At 46.0% G+C, this 15,481-nt stretch overlaps 1 protein-coding gene across 11 annotated transcripts in view; it reads left to right on the top strand.

The window, feature by feature from the left end:
• The window catches only part of RBFOX2 (RNA binding fox-1 homolog 2), a 287,281-nt gene extending 277,739 nt beyond the window's left edge, over window positions 1-9,542 (top strand). For 10 of the 11 annotated variants that reach the window (XM_065938753.1, XM_065938762.1, XM_065938726.1 and 7 more), the window contains 3 exons: window positions 1,787-1,875; window positions 2,336-2,408; window positions 3,972-9,542. In XM_065938753.1, the coding sequence (XP_065794825.1) occupies window positions 1,787-1,875; window positions 2,336-2,408; window positions 3,972-4,016 (207 nt within the window). In that variant the 3' untranslated portion in view covers window positions 4,017-9,542. Of the gene's footprint in view, window positions 1-1,786; window positions 1,876-2,335; window positions 2,409-3,971 lie in introns of those variants that run through there. The other variant, XR_010663646.1, reaches the window with a different exon arrangement.
• The last annotated feature ends 5,939 nt before the right edge of the window (window positions 9,543-15,481 follow it).

Raw genomic sequence — 15,481 nt, 5'->3', positions numbered from 1 at the left:
ATATAAGAAAGAAGCAAAAAGCCGTAAGAAGAAATTACAGGTATTTTCAGAAGAAGATTTGGACAGAAATAAAAGCAGCAAGCTAGAAGCTGCCCAGTAAGGTAGTTAAGAAGACCAGAGGTCCCATTAGAAAATGCTTGTTTTCAATCCTAAGAAACGATACAGAAAAATTCAAAATTGTTTTGTAGACTTAGCAAAACTTGAACATTTGAAGAGGTCGAAAGTAGAATGCACATGGCAGAAAGCTTCAGATGTTCGTGAGAAATAGACACACTAATCTACAGAAATGAAATGGGCTGCGGCTCACTGCTAAGAAGCCCCCCAAATGGACATAGTCATATTTTGCTATACCTGACGGAGCTAAGACAATAAATATAAGTACACAGCTGAATTAGGTTTAGGCAAAATAGATGAATTCTAAAAAAGTAAAAAAAAAGAAGGAAACATAGGGCTTTCCACTTTTTCCAGTAGCCTGTCTCATTTGGCATTTCTTGTTGTGATTATCTTTGAAATACTTTGTGAAGAAACACACATGCTTCACCCTGGCAGTAAAAACCTTTTGAGTATTCGATTCATCTAAACAGAGGTAAAATAGCAGGACAGGGGAGTTGTAAGCTTTTTGGGACTAAGAGGATATTTGAACCCATGGAAGAAAAGTTCCAGAGCCTGCTGTGAGATTGGGACGTAAGGATCCCAAAACCTTTTAGGGAAGAAAAGCAAGTGCAGTTAAATGCTTGGGGGAGGTGGGAAGGGCTTCCTAATCTATTTGAACCTAGCCCAAGGAGCCCCCAGCCCTTTGTAATCTGATGTGCCTGAGTCTGAAATATAGACAGAAGTTGGCAAACTTTTTCTGTAGGGGGCCAAGTGGTAAAGCCTTTCATCTTCATTGGCCATTCGGTCTGTGCTACAGCTAGTTTCAGAAACAGGTGGCAAGCCACACTGGCCCACGTGTGGAGGTGTGCCAGCCCCTGGTCTACACTGGCTCTTCTTCTAAATGTCATTTGGTTGTCCTCACCTCTTGGCAAACATGCTAGGCCCCAAGCAGCAGAGCACTTGTACGGGCCCTTTCTCTATGAACTGCTGTCTTTTAGCAGTAGATCAGTTCGAGTACACGTCAGAGAATCTGAAGGTCGCACATATAAACCTACATGTCTTAATTCTAAAGTTTCCATTTCCTGTCAGATTAAGTTCTCCCAACTTGCTATAAATATTTTCCTTACTGAAAGTTTCAACAAAGATAGATCCAAAATCGTATATCTTCATTTTGGGGGGAAGAGGGATAAATTAAGAGCTTGGGATTAAAACATACACACTATTATGTATATGAAAATAGATAACCAATAAGGTCCTAGTGTATAGCACAGAGAACTCTACTTAATATCTTGTAATAACCTATAATAGGAATCCTAAAAAGAATAGATACTTAGATATATAACTGAATTACGTTATACCTGAAACTAACACCACATTGTACATCAACTGTATTTTAATTAAAAACGAGTATTGCAAATCATATCTTCACTTCTTATATTTGAGAACAGGTACCCCAGTGCAGTTTACTTATATTGCTACCACAAATTGCAAAACAAATCCCTGTTTTGGGCAGAGCTTAATTTTGCAGTGAGGAGCACATGCAGACTGATGCAGTTTGAAACACTCCCCCCCCACGTGTGTGTCTGTGTCCGTGTCTGTCTCTGCGTCCGTCCGTCTGCGTGTGGGCGGGTGTGTGTGCACCTGTCCCCCGGGGGAGAGGGGTCTGTAAAGTGAGCTCTCTTCTCTCCTGTAGGGTGGGTACGCAGCCTACAGATACGCACAGCCTGCTACCGCCACTGCCGCCACCGCCGCCGCCGCTGCCGCCGCTGCTTACAGCGACGGGTAGGTGCCGAGGGGGGCGAGCCCGCCGCCCTGCGCCAGCCCCTCCCCTGCCCACACCCTTTCCAGAAGGGCGCTTGGGCCACGGGGCTGCTGCTGAGCTGGGCTTTCTGCAGGCCTATCCCCAGACCCTGCCCCGCCAGAAACCCACCAGCTCAGACCCTTCCCTCCCTCTTGTTCTTGGGCCCTTCTGGCTCTGACCCCGGTTTCCCACTTCCTCATCACCAACGCCCTTTTCCGTTTTATAGACTTAGTTCAGAAGTTTTCAGTTACTGCCTTTAGGAGCAGACAGAGATTTTTTTTTCCCATTCTGCTAGTTTCCTAATAGCATTCCAAGACCAAGTTACTCACAAATCCTTAGACAGTCAAACACACTTTTAAGTTTTTGTGGGGTTTTGGGGGGGGGGGGGGCGGATTACTGTCTTTCCTTTCTCTTTATCCCTGATTGGATTTCTTTTTCCAGTTATGGCAGGGTGTACACAGCCGACCCCTACCATGCCCTTGCCCCTGCCGCTAGCTATGGAGTTGGCGCTGTGGTAAGTAGATGTGCCCTTTTTTTTTCTTTAAACATTTTACTTCTGACTTTTACCTACAGATTATAGAAGATCTAGGGAGGTGATAAATTCAGCCCTGCTTCCATTGCCAAAGTATTAAATCCAGTAGGACCACCTGTAAATTTCCTGTGGCTCCTTTGTGTGCTCGTGTGAGCCCCTGGCCTGGGTAAAGACAACAGAAAGGGGCCTGCTGCTTTATGTTGCCTTAGATGTTAGAGGCATGCCTGAGCAGAGGTTTACTAACAGGTGTTAGCTAAGACTTGGGGACATAGGACTCTCTAGTTTTCACAGTAAAGTTTTCAGAAGACTTTACTTGTTTCAAATGCAGAACAAGTAAAGATGTCCCTATTCTTAAGCCTTCCAGTAGATAGTACTAGAAATCACCAAGCATTGCCTTCCAAAGATATTTTATTAGTAGCATTTGTGGCAAAATACAGTATTTTCTTAGAAGTATGCAAAGCGTCCATAGAGCTCATCCCCCAAGACACCTCCAGGTCCAGTGACCAGAATTTACTGGGTTCAGCAGTGGCCGGTTCACAGAGATGCCACCTCATGCCAGATTTCTCTTGCCATCTTCAGTGCCACCAGGCAAGGGCCTAGGAACACGGGTGACCGTGTCTGAGAGGGACGCAGATGATGGGTCCCAGTTAAGACATAAAGGATGTTCGAGAGCCTACCATTTTCCACACTGAGTCTACTGATGAGGATCTGTAGGAGGAAGTAATAGGGTCTGGGTGGGGGAGAGGGGAGGTGTCAGAATTGAAGTAGTGACATACAATATAAAGAAAGGGATGGGAATTCCTAAGGTTTTATTTAGTGCCCAAATATTATAAATCCTATACTAAAAGAATGACCCAAGGAGTGATATGGTCCTAAAGAACTTTTGATTGAAAAAGATAAATCATTTGATAATGATTAAAGGAATAAAGTCCAGCTAAAACCCCAGCTATATATATATATATATATAAAAGATAAAAATCGATATGTCAAGAAACAACCTGGTTGTTGTTTTTTTTATAAATTACTGAGGCAGTAGGCTTTATTTATTGAAAGATTAACTCGGGTTTAAATCCAGCACCATCTCAAGCATGGGATGTGACAGTGATAGCAATCCAAAGTACCATGTTCTCCATTGTCAGGTAATGGGTAGGAAGGTAAAGTCAGCAATCTGCTTTAAGCCACAATTATGTTGAAATAATCAAGGTAAACAAGACACGGGCTTTTCAAAATCCGCCTATTTACAGATCTGGTTTTAAACTGCACAGAGTTTCTCTTCTGTGCTAATTCATGTAAATAATGAAATGAATCATTATGATCCCCTCCCCTTGAGAATATCAGGTCAGCAATAAATGTTTGGGTCCCAATTTGAGCATTTTAGAGACAGAAGTTGGTTTCCCGACCTCATGCACTAGACACTATCTAACCAGTTGCTTTGAAGCTTCTAAGGAAGTTGTTTTTCCAAATCCCTTCTCAGGACATATGTCTTCTTTCATAATGCTTCTCTCATCAACCTTTTAATAATTTTTGTGTCTTTAATTATTGCAGGCGAGTTTATACCGAGGTGGCTACAGCCGATTTGCCCCCTACTGAAGTGACGTGAGACCCCAGCAAGTGGGACAGCCCCCCAGTTCATGAGGCCTGGCTATTGCAATATTTACTAGTAGAGGAACTCTATAGCAAGATGAAGAGGAAAAACAAACAAACAAAAAAAAACACAAAAAAAGAGAGAATACTTTTTTATACCTCACTATGTTCTTTGAATATGTATTTTTCCTTTAAATTTCTGCCTTTAATTCTTTTGTTCCAAAGATTGTGCATTTTTTTCTTTTTTTTCTTTTTTTTTAACTGTGGTAAAAAAAAAAAATGCATTTCCATGTCTGTATGTCCGTGCTTAGCTTATTCTATCAATCACGGAAGAGGCAGTTAATGAGGAAGGAGAGCATTAGGAGCTGATAAATGCATCTGATCAGAAATCAGCAGACAGGATTACCAAAGTGAATCTGGTGCTGACGGGCTGGGGGACAAGCAGAAGTAGCAGAGATCTCTCTGCAGCAGGATATCCTTCTAGTCTTCTGAGCTTCTGGTCTTTGGCAGGCCGTTCTGACTGGCTGTGGCTGGAATCCACATGCTAATAGATGATAGGAATGTGTGCTTGCAAAGCAGGAGAATCACAAAGACACTTTCCTCTCCTCTTCCCTCCTGTCTTCTCCATTCTTTTTACAATCCTCTTAACATGCACAGCCTGAGATAGTTGGCATGGTTTTTGGAATTATAGTGTTAATATTTCCAAACATGCGCTCAGACTGTGGATAATAAACACCTCATTAGGCATCCGGTCTCAGAATGAACTCTGGAGTCTGAGAAAGATCCTTCTTTTCCTTCCTGCAAACCCTCGCATTCCTGCTGGGCTTCCTCCCTTTCTTTGAACCACCGCTTAGCTCATCTCTCCGTTTACTAACACCCTGCTCCCGTGTCCTCAAGATTCAAGAATTTAGGACCCAGGGATAGAAGAAGAAATAGCCAGAGGCCAGATTTCCCCAGAGGTCTGGGCACGGCTTGCGGGCCAGAAGTCCAGATTGTCGAGTGCCAGTGAAGAGGGCGAGGGCATGTACAGGGGTGTTAGATGGTGTCTGGCACAGTGCCCTGGTTTTCCCAGTCCTTCTCTTGCATCAGAACGTCAGCACAGAGTGTAAAGCGGGTAATATAGGCTCTGGTGGCGAAAGACAAAGCACCAAGCCCTAGATCAACTGTCCCTGGAGGTTTGGTGGGCAGGGCACGTAAGGGCAGGCAAAGGCACTTTGTACAAGCTCCAAAGCCATAGGACTTTTCATCTTCCAGAGCCTGTACGAGTCACTTCTCTGTCCACAGTCTGGAGCCCTCACGGCCATTTCACCCAGCTTCACTATCCTCCAAAGAGAGCCAGCTGAGCACCTGGACCACTTGGTATTCGTGAACACTACAGGACGTGAAACCGAAGCCCCTGAGGCTGCTCCCCTCCCTCCCGTACAGGGAGGGGGGTCTGAAATGGCCAGGACCTCACATGTTGCCAGAAAGAGCCACTCATGTGGCCAATCCCTGCTGCACTACCCGGCTGCGATTTTCTGTCTGTTATCAGGGCAGGGGGGCTGTGCTTCTCTTCTAGCTATTAGCTGTTAAAGGCAAAGGTCCTGCAGTATTTCCAAAATGAAGGCATTAGCAAATGGAAAAGCACGGTCCATTTGGCTCCCCGGTCTATTCACATTGGTACTAGGGTGACCTTTCACCCGCGGGATAGCTGCTAAAGGGAGCAATTTAGAGACATGGAGCTTCTGGTTTGTTATGGGTTTGTTTTGGTTTGTTGTTTTTTTGTTGTTGTTTTAATTTTTTTTTTTTACTCCTGCCTCCACACATGTTCTTGCCTGATCCTGATTCTTGTCCCTGAATTAAAATGACTGACGTATGACAGCATCAAGCATTCTTTGTAAGCAGAGGGATCTGTCTTGGGGTGGGGTGGGGGGCTGACCTGTCATGTATAATACATCTCCTCTCCTCCTTCAGAATCCTTTCTCTCCTGATAACTGGGAGAGAGGCTTCCCTGAAACCAGGGGAGAGACATCAAGGAAGCTAGAGGCCTCGATGCAATCTTACTGATTCTGGGGAGGAACGCGCGATTAGAGGGCGCCAGACTGCCCAGTCCATTGGCCATTTTCTAAGGGTTCTCCTCCCCTAGCCAAAGTTTGGTTTGTTGCTGTTAAGACAATTTTTCCTGTGTGTATATAAATATTTCAGTTTGAGGTGGGGGAATGGGATGTGGGGCTTTCACAGTCCGAGGGACTGGGGGCAGAGAGGATTTTTCTTTCTTTCGCTTTTGTTTTGAGGGAGAGCTTTTACTGACTAAAGAAGCTGAGAGAAATGTTGTGTCCTGTTCACACAGGGGCCATTCTTACAAATGGTGGGCCACCGCTTCAGTGGAGACGAGGCCAAATTCTAAATAGTCGTATCCGTGGCAGAAGAGAACAGGGCAGTGAGTTCAAGGATTTTCTTTTCTTTTTTTCCAGAAAGAGGGAAAGGTGATGGGAAAGGCAGGGAAGGCAGCTTCCACAGCCCTTTTTAAAGAAGCAGAGGCCTGAGCTTTCCTACAGTTCAGTTCAGCTGACTCTGTCTGAGGACTCGGTAGGCAAGCTCTGTTTCCCAGCGGGCCTCTGCTGCACTTCCAGGGATGGTGTTAACACTGCTTCCTTCAGCTCCCTTTTCTAAGAAAGACTAAATAGTTATTAAAGGGCCTTCGGTTTTCAGTGTCAGCACTGACTGGGGCTCTTGAAGCACCTCAGTTTACTGGCATCAACCTACCCCATCAGCTTCTGAACTTTGAGACTCCACACAGGCAACTTCATCAGAGGCAGGTTCCTCAAACCATCAGTGCTTGTTGCTTCTGACTCTCATTCCCAGTGGACTCAGAAACAAAGTCAGAAGAGAGTTGGCATTTCGTGAGTTTGTTAGAGGATGCTGGTGGATAAGTCTAGAAAACTTACCCACGATGAATCACATGAATGACTGCAACAGCTTTACTATAGGTCACCGTGTAGACTTCTACACCATGCTTCTTACTCTTAGAAGCTGGGCTCCTTCCAGGAATCCTCTAGTAAACACCTTTATCTGAATATCCGTCTTTCAGCCCAGAGAGCTATCCTTAGAGCTTCTCCAGAATCCATTATATTACATAATTCAACTCCCACTGACCCTGATCAGCTGTTGTGATTCGTCATTTTTAAGGCTCTCAGGTTTTACAAAACCTACCGGCACCATCCTCCTCCAGCAACCACAGGTGGAATTGAGCCAATATTATCTTTCCTTGAAAAAGAAGGGAACTAGGGCTCAGCTCTTAGTTTCAGGGGAGCTAGTGGGGCTCTATTCAGTAGAACTCAATAATAGCAGCTTTTCCTGACAAGTGACTCCTCAGGGGCTGAACTGCTCTTAGTTTAGATTCTACTTTCCTAGAGTTCTGGCAGAGAAGTTTGAGTCACCGCCACCTTCTAACTAGTCACATAGCTTCCAGATAGGAGGGAGGTGTGAACTCGGGGCGGGAGCACCCTCCAGATCTATCTGCAGGAAGGGCTGGGCAGCCCCCTTCCCTCTGGCAGGAGGATGAGCTCAGCGAGGACAGGGCAGAGCCGTAGGGAGGGGAAGGGGGAGCCCTGGGGACCGCCCCCTTCCACCAAGCCCGCCGCTTCTCTGCTTCTTGCAACCCCCTATAGCACAGTAACGTGCAAAATCACAGACTTGTTTTCCCCAGAAGATAGGAGGAAAGGGACTTTGGTGGGTGGGGAAGGGGTAGTGGTGTTTTAAAAGCATAAGTTACTGTTTGCACTGTTTTAAGATAGGAAAAATATATATATAGTGGGCAAGGTGAACATCCAACGTAAGCTTGTGTGTTTTTCTTTTGTCATGCTCTTGAAAATGTTTGACCGTTTGTAGTATCCACCGGTGAAGCCTGATGCTCTGTTGCATAAAACACTATTTTTTTGGAAATGTTACTGTCTGAAAGCCTCTTCCCTCCCTTCCCCTCTCCTGTGTTCTTCCTCATCCTCGCCTGACTGATCAACCAGGCAGTAGCCATCCAGGAGCTGGAGTGAGGAGCAGGGCCCTTTCCAAGTAGACTCTGGGTGTCCTCAGCCGGGGGGGGTGCCCTCCGGTCCAGCGGCTGCCGTCGAGTCCCTGGCCCCCATCTTTAAAATAAGGCTTACAGACCAGGCCACAGCAAATTCTCCAATTCCCAACTCCAATGCACTAGGAAGGAGGAGCCGAGGGGTCCAGGGGAGCCCTCAAGCACGGCCCGTGGGCCCATGGCCGCAGCGGCTGAGTTCTCCAAGTTACCAGAACTGTAGCCAGTTACAGTTTACTCAGGAAAACGGTCGATCACTTCAGCCATGGTAGTGCTGGTTGGCAGGGCTTGGTAACGTAGAGAACTGCTCGTTGGCCGCCACTCAGACCTGGCCTTGAAGGGGACCGCCAGCTGGAGGCGCCCCGCCTGGCAGTGACTCACACCAGCCGGTGTGGCGAGGGCTCAGCTCACACCCGCCAGCAAAAAGGGAACAGCGATTCTCTTTTCTCCCCCAACCCCGAACCCCCGCTCCCCGCCCCTGTTACCAATGCCAGATTCCCAGGGGGTACATACGTTTTTGAATTCTTTTAAAAATGTTTTTTGGTTTGGTTTTTCTGGGGACCGATGAGTGCTTTAAGCAACATCAATACCCCGCCAAGCCCCCAGCTTCTTCATTTTTCTTGTATTTTTCTGTTCACAGTATTTTGTGTGTGTGTGTGCAAAGTTTTGGCAGCTCATTTTGGCTGTATTATATATCGAGTGATGAATTGATCCTTTTTTTTCCCCCCTACGGGATATGAATTGTTTTCTCCTTGTGTTACAATCCTGCTTGTGAACGGCTGGAGCAGACCTGGGGCTGACACACCAAGCTAGGGCTGCAAAGTGCCGAGAGAACCGGGCGGGCTGGCTTGTCCCCGACGGGCTGACCCACCCGAGTCTCTGAGCTTTTCAGTCCAAATCTCTGCAAGGCTAAAATCGCCAGCAAACCTCCCCTCTTCTCCCCGCTCCCTTTGGCAGGGACGGAACCATCCCTACTTGCAGTTTCTCAGGCCCCCTCCCGTTGCCATGGCAAAACAGGTACCTGCGGGGCACGGGGGCCTCCCATGGGATGCTTGTATAATCCACCGCCTCGCCTTTTCTCCCTCCCCTCCCGCCCCCCGGAATCACTTCCTAGGACACCCGAGCTGCTTGCCCAGGGTCCTGTTTCCCTGCCAACTCCAGAGAAGCACCCAGGGCTTTGTGACAGTCTCTAATCCCTCCCCTCTCGTTAAGAATCATATTGTATAGTAGCTTTTAGACCATACAGTATTCATTGGGTTACTCCTATTATTATCAAGTAGCTGGAATTGTGAAGGTCGGAGTAGTTAGATCTTTAGCTTTGATTCCTTATTTTTTTTTTTTTGTATTACTATCCATGTGTATAAATTATTGATCATGTTGCTGGCTTTTATAAACTCTAAGCGAAGGAGGAGCACTGCCTCTGCCTTTGCAAATGGTAATGAAGCACTGTTTTTAAATAAAAGAGAGAAACACCATTCTTTGGCCTGCGTGTGTTGATCCTCAGCAATCCCGCTGTTGCCTCCCCCCTGAGGCTCCAAAGATAGAGGTTGGATTCGAATTCTAAGACAGATAAAGGAAGGCGGCAGATGCAATGCTCCCAGAATGAGAGACCTGCTCTCCAGCACCTCAGGAGCTGCCTTCCTGTTTCTCCCTGTGAGATTTTCCCCTTCCCTTCTTGCTCTTCCATTCTCTCCAAGTGTCCTCGCTGCTGCCCTCACCTGCTTCGGAAACTGCCTCCAGGTGATGTCCCTCTACCACCTCTCCTCTGGCTCCCTGGCTGCCTGCCACGCGAGCTCCCGAGTCTTTTCCTTCTTTCCTGGGCTTCCTCAGCCACCCTTCCTTAGAATTCGATCCAGAAACCCAAAAGACTCGGCATCATGGTTTTCAGCCAAGGCGAGCATTATGGGCATGGCCTCCCAAGAAGACACACCCATGCTCCTCCCGGCGACCTCCAACACTAGTGAGGGTGAGACTTCAACTGATGGAGGAAGCCGAGTTAAGACCAGCAGACCCTGAGTTGGTCCTCTTTTTTAAGAAAAGTATTTTTGATGTATTATCTATTTCCAATTCATAAAACTAATTCACACCATAGGAATCACATCAAAGGAAAAAAGGAGCCAAACGGCCTCTAAATAACCATAGCTTCCCTGCTTCCCTTCAGTGGTAAAGAATCGGCCTGCAATGCAGGAGATGGGGATTCGATCCCTAGGTCGGGAAGATCTCCTGGAGAAGGAAGTGGCAGCCCACTCCAGTATTCTTGTCTGGGAAAAAATCCTGTGGATAGAGGAGCCTGGCAGACTACAGTCCACGGGATCACAAGAGTCGGACACAACTTAGCGACTAAACAGCCACCACCATCGCTGCAGTGTGACCTTGCTCAGCTTCCTTGCAAGGTTTTGTTTTGTTTTCTCTACTCCCAGGTTTGAAAGATGTGTTTCCCCTGGTTGGGTCCTAAGGGAGAAAGTGCATATACAATGTTCACCTTGCTTTGTCCACCTTACATGCTAAAGTAAACATTTTCCGTGTGAATCCAGTTAATGGCTCTTGTGAACATCCTCTTGATAACTATACCATGTTCTCTCCAGTGAACGAATGGTTTGTATTTAACAAGTCTTGACTCCTAGTGTTGGAGCGTTTCAACTGTGTCCAATTTTTCACAGTTCTAAATTCCGCTGAGATAAAGGGATAACTGTCTCTCAGTAATGGCTTCTCTAAAATTGCTGACTTTTCCTCTCGGGGTGCCAGGAAAGTAGATCAGATCTCAGCAGTGCTGCGGGCTGTGATGTGAGATGGGGCAGGGGCAGGGCAAGGAAGGATGTAGACCTGTCGCAGAGCATAGTTGATTTTAAAGGATTTTTTTTTTTTCGTCTTAGTCATAAATATACTGTGCGGTTTTATACAATTTGGAAAATGTGTTCTGAATCTGTCCCAATATCAGTTGAAATTCATATGAATATTTAGGTCTTCTTGGTCTCCAGCCCCACTTGTACACACTGGAAATCCGGTCTCTGACAAACCTTCCTTCCATCCCAGGTATTCTGGTGTCCCCAGGGGCGATCAGGAACCATGGCAGGTCTGCCTGTGTTGTCATTGCTGGGAGCGTCTGTGGGCATAGTCTAAGACTGGCATTCGCCTCTGGCACACAAGGTTTTCATGGGACAGGGTGACTGACTAGGACGTAAAGGAGAAGGAAGTAGTGGGTTCACTTCTGTGGCATCACTGGCATCTCCCTGAAGGTTCGCACGCTTGCCCAGAGATTACAGGGCTGCGTGAGGTACTGCTCTCCCTTCATGTACCCTGTCCTTGTCTGCCTAGTTCACAGCTGGATCTGGTGTGATGCCCAGCACAGAGGTACTCAGTTAACACGTGTGCATCAGATAACTTAATGAACAGCCCCTCTGGCTGGAAATGCACATAGGTAATGGGCAGAGAGTGCTCAGTGAGGTGATTGGCAAAGGCCCAGGCCCAGGCCCAGGATTCCATGTGGTGAAAACAGAATGGCAAGGCACCAGCTTCTCACCCTCAGGTACTCCCTCCCCGCCCCCCAGAGCCCACCCATCCCAGGAGAAGATGCCCCCTGAGGGGCTCCCACAGCACCCCATCCCCCTTGGCCTCCCCCTGTTCCTACCACTTACCTCTCCTGTTGAAAGCTTATCTGGGGTACATACCCCTGCTGAGCCTCCAGTGCCAGTAGAACAGAGACTGTATTTTCTCCCATGATGTCTTCAGTGCCCTGTGGGATGTTCCCTAAGCTTGTGCTCTGTGACAGGCAAGGGAAGAGGCCGGCAAGACCCTTCAGAAGATGAATCCTGTGTCTCATGGTTTACCCCCCAAATCTGCCCCCTGGTTATTAAGAAGCCAGAACATGTATCCACAGAGTAAAAGTATATTATGCAGTGGAGTCAGAAAAAACAGCTGCCTTAATGCAGCAGTTCCCAAACTCAACAGAATTACTTGCAGATCTTTGAAGACTTCCCACACCGAGTCATGTCGCAGATCAATGAAATCCCTATCACTGGAAGTAAGACCCACCCACTCATCAGTACTTCTTAAAGCCTTGCCAGGTGGTTCCACCATTTCCTTAAATCCTTGGCCCCTCTCACAGTTCAGTTCAGTCGCTCAGTTGTGTCTAACTCTGCAACCCTGTGGACTGAGCAGTCAAAGCCTCCCTGTCCATCACCAACTCCCGGAGCTTACCGAAACTGATGTCCGTAGAGTCGGTGATGCCATCCAACCATCTCATCCTCTGTAATCCCCTTCTCCTCCTGCCTTCAATCTTTCCTAATATCGGGGTCTTTTCCAATGAATCAGTTCTTTGCATCAGGTGGCTTCAACATCTGTCCTTCCAGTGAATATTCAGGACTGATTTTTAGGATGGACAGGTTGGATCTCCTTGCAGTCCAAGGGACTCTCAAGAGTCTTCTCCAACACCACAGTTCAAAAGCAATTTTTCAGTGCTCAGCTTTCTTTATAGTTCAACTCTCACATCCATACATGACTACTGGAAAAACCATAGCTTTGACTACACGGACCTTTGTTAGCGAAGTAATGTCTTTGCTTTTTAGCATGCCGTCTAGGTTGGCCATAGCTTTTCTTCCAAGGAGCAAGTGTCTTTTAATTTCATGGCTGCAGTCACCATCTGCAGTGATTTTTGAGCCCAAGAGAATAAAGTCTGTTACTGTTTCCATTGTTTCCCTATCTATTTGCCATGAAGTGATGGGACTGGATATCATGATCTTGGTTTTTTGAATGTTGAGTTTTAAGCCAACTTTTTCACTCTCCTCTTTCACTTTTATCAAGAGGCTCTTTAGTTCTTCACTTTCTGCCCCAAGAGTGATGTCATCTGCATATCTGAGGTTATTGATATTTCTTCTGGCAATCTTGATTCCAACTGGTATTTCATCCAGCCCGGCATTTTATATAATGTACTCTGCATATAAGCTAAATAAGCAGGGTGGCAATATACAGCCTTGACGTACTCCTTTCCTGATTTGGAGCCAGTCTATTGTTCCATGTCCAGTCACAGGCCTCATTTAATTAAAATCTGTTGAATGAACAAATGAATGAGGAAAGAGGGAAGGGGAAGGGGCAATTAACAGGGAGGGAACTAAGGAGAACAAATTACTATGTATAAAATAAATAACATACATGGAATATTGTACAATACAGGGAATATAGCCAATATGTTATAATAACTAGAAATGGAATAGAATCTTTAAAAATTGTGAATCACTGTATTGTGTTTGTGCAACTTACGTTCTATTGTCCATTGGCTATGTTGTTGTTCAGCTGCCCAGTCATATCTGACTCTTTGCGACCCCATGGACTGCAGCATGCCAGGCCTTCCTGTCCCTCACTATCTCCCAGAGTTTGCCCAAGTTCATGTTCATTGCCTCGGTGATGCCATCCAGCCATCTCATCCTCTGACACCTTCTTCTCCTTCTGCCCTCAATCTTTCCCAGCATCAGGGACTTTTCCAATGAGTCGTCTGTTCACATCAGATGATCAAAATACTGGAACTTCAGCTTCAGCATCAGTCTTTCCAGTGAGTATTCAGGGTTGATTTCCCTTAAGATTGCTACATTGGCTATTCTTCAATTTTTAAAAAAAGGCTAAGTTAGCATTTTCTTTTGGACATCTCCATACACCTAGGAGTTCAGCCCCTTTCCAGCCTATATCGTAGAGCTCATCTGCACATAGATGGCAAAGAGACATGAACTCCCCTGCCACTGTTGGTGAGGGTGTCTGGACCACTTTCACGAGGAGAACTGGGATACTGCATCCAGGCTGTTTGAGAAAGAATGTTGTGGCTGGCCTGTGATGTTTTCTGCAGGCCCAGTACAGAAGATAAGTGCTTATCTACCACATTTGCACCATCAGTGAATCCCACCTTCCCCATCACAGAGCAGAAAGCTGGTCCCAGGGGCAGGGTGACTTCCCCTAAATTATAAGCCAAGTAGTAATGGAATTAGCCTAAGAACCTAGGATTTCAACTTCCCAGTAGCCTCCCACTCCTTAACTTCTGTCTGTTTCTCTCTGGTTAACCCGTCTTTTATTACAGGGATTTCACTCCAGAACGCTGAAGGGTAGAGGGCAAATTATTTTTCCTCCCCAACACAGGCAGGGTTGCATAGTTATCCTTGTCTAAAGACTCTTCTGTTGCACCATTTTTTGCTCAGAAATCACTTTAAATATATTTTCAATATAATTAAAGATCCACTCCTAAGACCACAACATAACTCTTGATTTTATTCATTTACCTGTTTTTCCAATGCATATTCTTTTCCTCATGACTTTTATTACATAATTATCATTTTGTGTCTTTCTTTTATTTTATTTTACCACGCTGCATATCTTGTGGGATCTTAGTTCCCCAACCAGTGATCGAATCTGGGCCCCAGCTGTGAAAGTTCCAAGTCCTAACCACCACACCGCTGGGGAAGTCCCCATATGTCTTATTTTTTTTTAATGTAATAATATTATAATACAAGTATTTTTCATATTGCTACACAATTGTCATGAGGATATTTTTGATGACTCTATGCTGTTTCAAGAAGAGAGGATATGCCTTTGTGTCTATAGAAACACTCCTTTGTTGTGGCCCGTTGGGGTATTCAGGTTTTGTATAAAATGGCGCTGATTCTGTTCTGGTTGATGTCTCCACTCTGACCAGTGACCAGGCCAGTGGTCAACTCCTTGTCCCCCCTCTGTTTTCTGGCTTCATGCACTTCTGTGGACAATGACACCCATGCAGGGGCTTGGGACAGCTTATCTTTCTAGTTAAACTTGAGGCAGGAAGTTATTTGCTGTTGTATTTGCAAATGTGGGCCATTGGGAAGATTTCAGTATATCAGTTCAGTTCAGTTCAGTAGCTCAGTCATGTCCAACTCATAGCAACCCATGGACTGCAGCACGCTAGGCTTCCCTGTCCATCACCAATTCCCAGAGCCAGCTTAAACTCATGTCCATAGAGTCGGTGATGCCATCCAACCCTCTCATCCTCTGGCATCCCCTTCTCCTCCTGCCTTCAATCTTTCCCAGTGTCAGGGTCTTTTCAAATGAGTCAGTTCTTCACATCAGGTGGCCAAAGTATTGGAGCTTCAGCTTCAGCATCAGTCCTTCCAATGAATATTCAGGACTTATTTCCTCTAAGATTGACTGGTTTGATCTTGTAGTCCAAGGGACTCTCAAGAGTCTTCTCCAACACCATAGTTCAAAAGCATCAATTCTTTGGCACTCAGCTTTCTTTATGGTCCCAACTCTCTCATCCATATATGACTACTGGAAAAACCGTAGCTTTGACTAGATGGACCTCTGTCACCAAAGTAATGTCTTTTTAATATACTGTCTAGGTTGGTCATAGCTTTTCTTCCAAGGAGCAAGCATCTTTTAATTTCTGTATATAGTGTGATTA

Source organism: Muntiacus reevesi, chromosome 1 (assembly GCF_963930625.1).
Source record: "Muntiacus reevesi chromosome 1, mMunRee1.1, whole genome shotgun sequence".
Classification (NCBI taxonomy): Eukaryota; Metazoa; Chordata; class Mammalia; order Artiodactyla; family Cervidae; genus Muntiacus; species Muntiacus reevesi.
This window is presented reverse-complemented; position numbering and strand designations above follow the sequence as displayed.